General features: G+C 36.0%; 1 protein-coding gene across 4 annotated transcripts in view; it reads right to left on the bottom strand.

The window, feature by feature from the left end:
* Nucleotides 1-3,567: 3,567 nt before the first annotated feature.
* Apoo (apolipoprotein O) overlaps nt 3,568-10,595 on the bottom strand; it is a 57,232-nt gene continuing 50,204 nt past the window's right edge. For 3 of the 4 annotated variants that reach the window (XM_046425312.2, XM_046425314.2, XM_046425313.2), the window contains one exon: nt 3,568-7,426. Coding sequence is in view for 2 of the 4 variants with exons in the window: in XM_046425314.2 (XP_046281270.1) it covers nt 7,421-7,426 (6 nt within the window). In the remaining 2 variants the exon portion in view is untranslated. Of the gene's footprint in view, nt 7,427-8,041; nt 8,350-10,595 lie in introns of those variants that run through there. The other variant, XM_058572914.1, reaches the window with a different exon arrangement.

The raw sequence follows: 10,595 nt of genomic DNA, 5'->3' as shown, positions 1-10,595 counted from the left end.
GCCACCGCTTGAGCCACATCCCCAGCCCTAGAAATTATTTTCTATATACATAACATTAATGAATATTCATGATTGAATTATAGGAATATATCAAAGGTGCCCCAAAAGCTCATCTCTGGGCTCACCCTTGCTAGACTTGCGGGGGACAAAAGGTACTCCCAAGGAAAAATACAAAGAGCATGACATAAATCCTAACTCAGTAAATCATCCATCCAAGTCAACATCCCCTGTTTTACCAGGCTTGTTTCCTCTGATTAATTTCCCTTACCTAAAAAAAGTTATTGTGCCCCCCAAATTTAAAACTCTTGCCTAGATATATTATATTCAGGTCTTAGACAAACATCCTTGGGTGCTTTTTTCTCACAAGATCAATGCATGAAACCATTACCTATCATTGATATTTAATTTGTACATTATGATGTTGCTGCCCTGTAATTATTCTGATTGTTTCATGCACTTAACTTTTTCTTCAAATCTGAACTGTGAATGGTATTTCTCTACCCTGCCCATGCTAACAGATCATCTAGACCATGTATTCAGTAGATGCTTAATAAATTTCAGGGGTGAAATTGCAGAATAAGAAGGCTTTTGAAGATGCACCTAAGCCAACCTCCTGTTTTCAGATTTGAAGTCAGAAATAAAGGGACATAAAACCTGACCTTTGTGGCAATCAAACAAATCAAATACCTACAGATACCTTCCAAAGGCTCTGACTGAAACAGAATCATAATGCAATTGTGAACTGTCAATAATTCACTCAGCACACATTGGCAACATATGCACCAGTTACATCAGGTCAGCACTGCCGGAACACTAAGAAGACACTTGCCCTGGCCTCAGAATTATAGTCTATGGAGGAGATGAGGTGTGAACTAACAAGGGGGAAACATCCATGAGGCCACTAGAAATCTAGAAAGTGATCAGGAAGTTCAAGAGTTGGGGGAGATTAAATTCCTTGCTTTTTGTAGAAACTGTTTCTAAATCTTTTCATTATTTTTTATTATATCAATGTTACATGGACACTGAGGTTTTTTTTATTTTTATTTTTTAATTTTGAGTCAAGCTCTCCCCAAACTGTTCTCCTAAGTCTGTTGCAAAAACACAGAAGTCCTATAGTCTCCCTCTCCCCATCCCTTTCTTGTATGCTAATTATATCTTTTAAAATTTAAACTTAAATGCTAAGCAAACACTCTACTGAGTGAAGAAGTTAATATTAAGAATCTCATGTTTACTTTGTAAACTTTGGTTCCATGTGTCCACAGGCACCCCTCCTGTAATGAAGGCATCTCTCTCTCCATTCCCATTTTTCTTTAATTTTTATTTATTTTGCAGTGCTGGGGATCAAACCTAGTGCCTCATGCATGCTAGACAAGTACTCTGCTATAGTTTATAGTTAACTATAAAGTTCTATATTTAGCTATACATCAAGCCCTATTTAAAAAAAATATTTTTAGTTGTAGATGGAAATAATACCTTTATTTATTTTTATTTGGTGCAGAGGATTGAATGTGATAGGCAAGTGTTCCACCACTGAGCTACAATTCCAGCTCAAGTCCCATTTATTTTTAACTGATATATAAAAACATAAAAGTTGTACATATTTATGGGATACCATGTGACATTCTGATATATGTGTCTAATGCTTAAGCCAGGGTAAACATATCTCCTCAAGTATTTATCATTTTTCTTTTTTAACATTCACCATTTAAAAAAATATTTTTTAGTTGTCAATGGACTTTTATTTATTTATATGTGGTGCTGGGAATCAAACCCAGGGCCTCGCACATGCTAGGTAAGTGCTCTACCACTGAGCCACAACCCCAGACCTGATTCACCATTTCTTTATAGTGAAAACATTCAAATTCCTATTTTTTAGTTTTTTGAAATATATGGTACCTGTTATCTCTAGTCACCCTACTGTACAATAGCACACCAGAATTTCTTGCTCCTATCTAACTCTAACTCAATACCCATTGATCAACCTTCCCCCAGGTGCTAAAGCCATCTTAAAAACCCATTTCCTCTTATCTTCCTGGGGTTCCAGGAGAAACTAATGTATATATAATTCAGACACTACCATTACCTGAGTGCTATTTTCTCAAAACTTAGAAGAGATATGAAAGATAAATTTAGATGGCTAATACTTAAAAGCTGATGTTTTCCCTGTAGTGAACAAAACATTTAAGATCATTCTCCTGATGATACACAAATTTGGGGTCACTCCTAGTAAAATCTCAGTATTATATCATCTAAGCACTTGAAGGATTCACTATGACTATTTCTGAGTGTGGGAAGCAGTTTTTCAATTCCATATTTTTCTCCATCATTCACTCATTCATTCATTTGGTGTTGGGGATTGAATCCAAGGATGGCATACTACTGAGCTACACCCACAGCCTATTTATTTATTCATTTATTTACATCCATAGCTTGCTTATTTATTGCTTATTTATTTGTTTGTTTATTTATTTATTGGTACTGGGGAATGGACCAAGGGGCATTTAACCACTGAGCAACATCCCCAGCCCGTTTTTTAATATTTTGAGACAGGATTTTCAAAGTTGCTTAAGGCTTCACTAAATTGCTGAGGCTGGTTTTGAACTTGTCATCCTCCTGCCTCAGCCTCCTGAGCCACTGGGATTATAGATGTGTGCCACACATCCAGCTTTTTAATTTTTTTTTATTTTTATTTTTTTTAATTTTGAGTCAAGATCTCCCCAAATTGCTTAGAGCCTCGATAAGTTTCTGAGGCTGGCCTTGAATTTGCATTCCTCCTGCCTCAGCCTGCTGAGTCCCTGGGATTATAGGTGAGCATCACTGCACCTAGTTTTTTTTCTATCTTTGCCTTTTACCTTTTCTTCTGTCTTACAATGCCATCAATAGGGCAGCATTGGAGGGGGAGATTTACAAGGTTGTTTTTTTTTTTTTTCCTTTTTCCTTCTTTCTTAAGATTCTGGGGATGGAATCAAGAGCCTCATATTTGCTAGGCAAGCACTCTACCACTGAGCTACTCCACCAGTCCTATAAGGACTTTGATTAAGGTTATTTCAGTTTGAGGTAGCCAGGGAGAAGAGTCACTCCCTTGGCTATTCTTTTGTCTTTCAGAGTTCAGCAGCAAAGCACTACACTTGATTAAGAAAATAAAAGCCCCTAAATATGAGACATAGGTGATTTATTCAGTATGTCAAAGGAACAAAATGTGAAGTGAAATGCTTGCTTATAAAAACAAACTTTTCTTTCATCCAGAAATTTCCTTGGCCATAATTTCATAAACATAAATAAGACTGAACTTCAGTCACATCTGGAGTTTGACCTGATTGTACCTTTACTCCTGTGTGCTGGCTAATTACTGATCTGAAACATGAATAGAAGGATATTAGACAGGAGGTTTACAGAGTGAAAACCAATACCTTAACCAAGTTTCTTTCAACCCACGGTGAACAAAATCATTATTTCAAATATTTGCCTTTAATGAAAATTAAGCTTGAAAGAGAATTTAGTTCCACAAATATAATGCTGATCCCCTCAAAATTGTTTTTGCATTAGACTTGGTGAACTAAAAATTGATAACTTTCATACTCATGGTTTATTAGTCAGTTTATACAATAGGAATGAATACTGCTGGCCACAAAGAAAAGTGTTCTCTAAATATTTAGCTTTTCTCAAACGATAAGTGCAAGGTGCATTCATTAAACATGACAATGACAACAAAAGTCCCATCTATTTTCTCAGAAGTCAAGGATTCTAAATTATAGTTTCACACTCATAAAAATCAGTAATACTCACTACATGGCCTAATTTTAACATTCATTGACTTCCTGTTTGACCTCTAGTAAGTCCTATTTTTAACACCTGTATATGCAAAACACACATTTCACCTATGCTTTGGATTTTCTTTGGGGTATTTACATAATTGATTTATTCATTAGGGTTAGGTGCTCTGCATTATGTGGGCCACTACTGGGCTGGGTACCAGCATTGCACTTGGAACAAAAGCTGCTGACCCACAGGCCTAGACACCTCTACCCTAAACTCTGGGTGGTACTGTCAGTCAGCTCAACTGGCTCTGGGTTCTGCTATGTACTACTGCTTAGCTTTTGTCTCAAGGTGTGATAAAGGTGGTAAGATTGGTGAAGGCATTCTTTAGTATTCCTAATCCTTTCTTTCCTCTGGTTGAAGCAGAGGAAAATCTTGATGTTGTTTGTTTGTTTGGTATCAGGTATCGATCCCAGGGGCGCTTAACCACTGAGCTACATTCCCAGCCATTTTTATCTTTTATTTTGAAACATGATCTCACCAAGTTGCTTAGGGCCTTGCTAAATTGCTAAAGCTGGCTTTGAACTTGCAATCCTCCTGACTCGGCCTCCCAAGCCTCTGGGATTGTAGGCATGCACCGCCGCCCCTGAACCAATCTTGATTTTTTACAAAGCACTCTTTCTTGGGAATCTGTCATCACAGAACAAACCAAACCACATTTATCTCTTCAGAGGAGTTTAAGTCAATTTGTAAGGTAGATAACATTCCCTCCAGAGTCCCTGAAGTTCTTCAAATAGAACTACAGAACTATGTTGATTATGTTGCAGATAAAGTAGATGGAGAGTCATGGTTTTTATTATAAGGAGATATGACCATAAAAGATGGAATAAGAAGTATAACAGTAGATAGAAGTATCTTGGCACAGAAAAAGAATAACAAGAATAAAGCTGGCGGCTGGGACTGTAGCTCAGTGGTAGAGTGCTTGCCTATCATGTGGGAGTCACTGGGTTCGATCCTCAGCATCATATAAAAATAATATAAAGGTTATTGTGTCCAAAATTTAAAAAATGCTTAAAAAAAGAATAAAACTGGGCATGATAACACATGCATGTAGTCCCAGCAACTCAGGAGGCCAGCCTCAGGAATACAGTGATATCCTGGCTAAAAATAAAAAAATAAAAAGGGATGGGCATGGTGGCACATTCCTGTAATCCCAGTAGCTCAGAAAGCTGAAGCAGAAGGATTGCGACTTCAAAGCTGGCCTAGGCAACTTAGTGAGGCCCTGTCTCTAAATAAAAATTTAAAAAAGGGCTGGGGATGTGGCTCAGTTGTTGTGCCCCTGGGTTCAATCCCTGGCACCAAAAATTAAAAAAAAAAATTAAAAATTAAAAATGAAAAGGGCTGGAGATGTAGCCCAGTGTAAAGCACACCTTGGCCCATTCCCTAGCACCCCAAACAAATAAAGTACAAATGTACCGAATTCAGGAATAAGGCAAGAGAGGAGAGAGAGAAAATGGCACTTTGAAAGTATAAAGAATTGGAGAAACACTTTAGGGACTTAAGTACTTATTTTTTTGGTGCATTATATGGGCCACTACTCAGGCCATTGAACTCAGGGCCTTGTGCATGCTGTCTATGCTCCCCCACGGAGCTACATCCTTAGCCTCCAAATATGCATTTGTTTTTTGTTTTGGTACTGGGGATTGAACCCAGGGGTACTTAACCATTGAACCATATCCCCAGCCCTTTTTGTATATTTTATTTAGAGACAGGGTCTCATTAAATTGCTTAGGGCCTTGCTAAGTTGTTGAGGCTGGCTTTGAACTCACAATCCTTCTGCCTTAGCCTCCCAAGCCACTAGGATTACAGGCATGCACCACCATTCCCAACCCCAAATATGCATATTTTATATTCCCTATAGTTTAATATACATAGGAGGCATGGAAAGTATTAAATATAAAAAGAAAGCTGCACTTGAATACAAACAACCAGGAAAAGATCTTTGGGCCACCATCCATAAATCAAAAATAGTTCAAAGGGTAACTAAGCTATCTGTGTTGGTAGATAATTCCTCTGCTGTACTAAACACAGATCAAACAATAGTAGAGCTTGGTGATACCTAACCCCACCACCAAATGGAGGAGTTAAGAGGTTTCAAAAAAACATTTCAATAGTGACTGAAGGATTAGCAATGAGAAGTAATATTGTATATTAAGGAGGCACTCAAATACCTATTGATTAATCATCTCCAGAGCATGCTGAGGTATAGGCCATTTCTTCTTAATATTCTATAGATCAAGCAACCTCAATGAAGAAACTCATGGAATTTCCACTTTGCAGAGTGACAGAACCCTAAGACAAATGGAGAAAGCATATTTATAATTTAGGCACAGCTTTAATATATTTGTATGATTTGTCCAGTAACACAAAAAAGTAAGATTTCTGGGTGACTAGGATTATCCCATGTACAACTTTGCTTTAGCTCATTGAATTCAGTAACAATACCAGCTGTGTTCCTGCCATTTTGGTTCTATTAAAAGTATTTAATACTAATACATGCATTTCTATTTGTGCATGGCTATCTTCCCAACCATTATCGATTCTGGAAGATCAACAATTAGGAATTATACTGAAGACAAGCATCAAAGGCTTACAGTTTCCAAAACAGTCTAAAATTTGGAAATTTTAAATTCTCTCATATTGCCCTTGCCATCCTTCCTGGCTAGTTGACAACTCAAAAAAAGAGACTCCTGCTGATCCTTGCTCTAGGAACAGAGAAATCCATCTGTGGTGCATTCAAGGGCCACAAAGTGGGAGGACACAAGCTATACAAAGAGCTGATACACATAGCCACATCCCCATTCATCCACTGGCAGAGCACATATACTACTTCATTATGAATTTCACTTCCATTCAAGATCTGGAAGATCTGTATAAACTGGGAGATGACAGTCACAACAAGGGTTACTATTACAGTTTTCTTCTGTTATGTCTTCTAATTAGTACAGGCATACTGTGTTACTTATTGTTCCTTGTGTTGGTTTTTTCTTCTTCCACATTTTTTATTGGTGTTTTGTAATTGCATATATTGATGGAATCTGTTGTTACATATTCATACATCCATACAATATAACAATATAATTTGGCCAATATCACTCCCCAGCATTTCCTTGTGTTGATTTTTAAAGCACTGTCTCTTACCTAGAGTCCCTCTCCTCGGCCCTCCTTTGGGTTTGGGGAATCAAACTCTGCAGACTGCTCTCTGCTACTGTCCAAAGAAGAGTTAATGTTGTCTTTAGCAAACAACATGCATACACACAGAAACATGCACCACGCACACTAACTATGCATATATATGAATACAAGATATGCTTAAACTATCAATGATATCGGTAAAGAAAGCAGGACACCTTTTTTTTTAATTTGGATTTTAATTATGTACATAAATAGTGACATGAGAATAAGAGTTCTAAGGCTTGTACATTATCTCCAGGTAAAAGGATTTCAGCTTAGTCCACTTGTAGTATGGCATTACCCAAGATAATGAAAAGGCCTACTATAGATTTTCCTGAAGAAGAAGGCCAGTTTACTATATTCAATACTGACTTCTCTGCCATTTTTCTGTAGAAATACTGATTTACTGTCTGGAGTTTCCACTGTTTACCTACAACTAAAAGAAAAAAAAAGAAAAACATAAGCAAACTGTGCCAGAAAAAAATGACTCTAAAATTTAATATTTTGAAATTATGAAACCACATAAAATATTATGTTATTATTACATGACCTTAAGGATCATGAGCCAGAGAAAACCGTAATTATTCTCATTTCACAAATGAACACTCAGATTCTCAACTGGCTGTGTCTCTATGCATAATTAAACAGACAAATGGATGAATATGAAGTAGAGGCCTAAATGGCACAGCACACACCATACCTCTCTCTCCCTCTAAAGATCAAACAACTACATTTCCATGTATCTGCTGGAGGAGAGAATATTATCCTCAGTTAGATATATACCTCTCCTCATATCACCTCATCATTGTCTTTCAGAATGAAACATGTGATTTCAAAGACATGTCAAAGCCAAACTGAGTCTTCTCCAGATTGTTTTTTTCCTTGTATGTAATGAATACAAAGAAGTAACTGGAGATTTATAAATATTTTATTGTTTTTGAAATTCTGGGAATTGAACCATACACATGCTAGGCAAGCACTCTACCACTGCACTACATCCTCAAAACCAATATTTTAGAGGCCAGTGAATATTCACTTGATCATTTAATACAAACCCCCAAAATTGTAAGTTAAACATATAGACCACTAACATCTTTTCTATGTCAATTTATTAATCTGTTTTTGGCTTCTCTAAGAATTTGATACATTTACTACATTGTTAAACTCTAAAAACTGGAAACAACCTATATTAACAAGGATTAAGCAGACCACAATAGTAATCCAGACTAGGAAATCATTAAATAAATAAAAAGGGAATGAGGCCAGGTACAGTGCCACACACCTGTAATCCCAGCCATTCAGGAGGCTGAGGCAGGAGGATTGCAAGTTCAAAGCCAGCCTCGGCAACTTAGAGAGACCCTGTCTCAAAATTTAAAAAAAAAAAAGGGAGGGAGGATATTAAATTTTTTAAAAAGTGGGCTCAGTGGCATGCATTCAAACCCCATTACCAAAGAGAAAAATAAAAACAAAAAAGAAAAAAAGAAGGAATGAGATGGATCTATAACTATGACAATAAACTATGTACATAATATATTAAGTAAAAAAAAGTAGGGTCATTCATTCATTCAACATAGCTAAACATACTACCATCTATGAAGTATTCTTACCAAAAAATGGAACCTAATATGGTTAAGTCTTTGGATCTAATTATCTATTTATGGGAAATAGAAGAAAAGAACCAAGGGGCTGGGGCTGGGGCTCAGTGGTAGAGTTGTGCCTAACATGTGTGAGGCACTGGGTTCGATTCTCAGCACCGCATATAAATAAATAAAATAAAGGTCCATTGATAACTAAACAATAAAGAAAAGAAAAGAGCCAAGAAACAATGGAGTGACAGTAAATGGATGTATTCAATCACAGCCAGAACATGGTAAATTCTAAAGGACAAATAAACCAGGTTTTCAATGAAAAAAATGGTAAAGGATTAATGAGGCAGAGAGAACCATCACAATTTAAAAGTTATACTCCATGTATGTAGAATATGTCAAAATGCACCCTACTGTCATGTATATCTAAAAAGAATTTAAAAAGAAAGTTAATGGGTAATATCAGTACCAACTAAAAAAGAGACTTAAGTCAAGCACAAGGGGCAGACCTTTTTTGAATCCTGGTTCAAACAAACTACAAAAATGTTATTAATGAGTCAGGTGCAGTGGCATATGCCTGTAATCCCAGTGATCTGGGAAGCTAAAGAAGGAAGACAGAAAGTTTGAGGCTAGCCTCAGCAACTCAGCAAGACCATGTCACAAAATAAAATATAAAAAAGGGCTGGGGATGTAGCTCAGTGGTAGAGTACCCCTAGATTCAAAATTCCCACTACCAAAACAAAAATTTATTAATGAGACAATCATGGAAATTTGTACACTGATTAGGTATTAGATGGTACTCAGGAATTACTGTTAATTTCTTTACTTGTCATAATACAATTATGATTATGATCTCATTTTGTCAAAAAAAACAAAAGCATGCATGTATGCATATATATGTATTTATATAAACATGCGTACGTACACACATACACATATATTATATATAAACTAAAAAGTACAAAATGATACTAAAATTATGAACCAAAATTACCTCTTGGAAAGGAATAAAAATAAGAAAAGCTTTGAAAATATTTATGTGGGACTGGGGATGCAGCTCAGTGGTACAGCATTTGCCTAGCAAGTGTAAACTGTGGGTTTGATCCCAAAGGAAAAAAATCTGATTAGATTATAAAAGAAAACGCATACTATTTGCAGAAAATTTTAAAAATACAGAAAGTTACAAAAAAACCCAAAAAACTTAAAATTCATCCCACTACCTGAAAGATACATGCTTTAATTTCCTGCTATATATAAATTGAAAGAGGAACTGGATTTGTTTTCTACGACCCAAAGCAGGATTAGTACCATTGCATAGGAGTCAGAGGAGACTTCACTTAGTAAAAGAAATAGCTTCCTAAACATTAGAACTGTCCAAAGACAGCTGTGCTGTCTGGTGTTTCCTATCAGTAGAGGTGTAAAAGGGAGAACACACAGGGTTATAAGGAATTCTGCTTGAGGCTTAGGTTGGGTCAGTACTCCCTCAAATTTTAAGTTTATATGACTTTCTGGCTCTCTACAAATATGGAAATAGCTTGAAGAAAAAAAACCTAAAATTCATCATTCTCATGAATTTTAAATAGTAACCATAATTTTCAATAAATATAATACAAAAGTTTAAGAAATTTTCTGATTATATGGGCTGGAGATATAGCTCAGTGGTAGAGGCCTGGGGATCAAACCCCAGAACCACACATGTGTGCGCATGTGCATGCACACATAGACACATACACACAAAAAAAATTTCTCATTATAAAAGGAAATTCATATTCATTGCAGAAAATATTAAAAATACAGAAAAGCTGTAAAGAATATAAAAATAATCCTACTACCTGAAAGATGCACACTTAAATTTTTTATGTATCATGGTCTAACAATGTAACATATTACCATTTTCTTTTCTCCACTGAATAATAATTGTACATATACTCCCATGCAAACACATATATTTTTGAAACAGAATAATATTCCTCTTTATGAATATACCATAATTAAACTATTTTCTAGGTTGTTTACAAA

This window comes from Marmota monax, unplaced genomic scaffold, assembly GCF_021218885.2.
Source record: "Marmota monax isolate L192 unplaced genomic scaffold, Marmota_monax_Labrador192_F-V1.1 WCK01_AAM20220418_F8-fsc00075, whole genome shotgun sequence".
NCBI classification, from domain to species: Eukaryota; Metazoa; Chordata; class Mammalia; order Rodentia; family Sciuridae; genus Marmota; species Marmota monax.
Note: the sequence above shows the minus strand (reverse complement) of the source record. Positions and strands in the feature narration are given on the sequence as shown.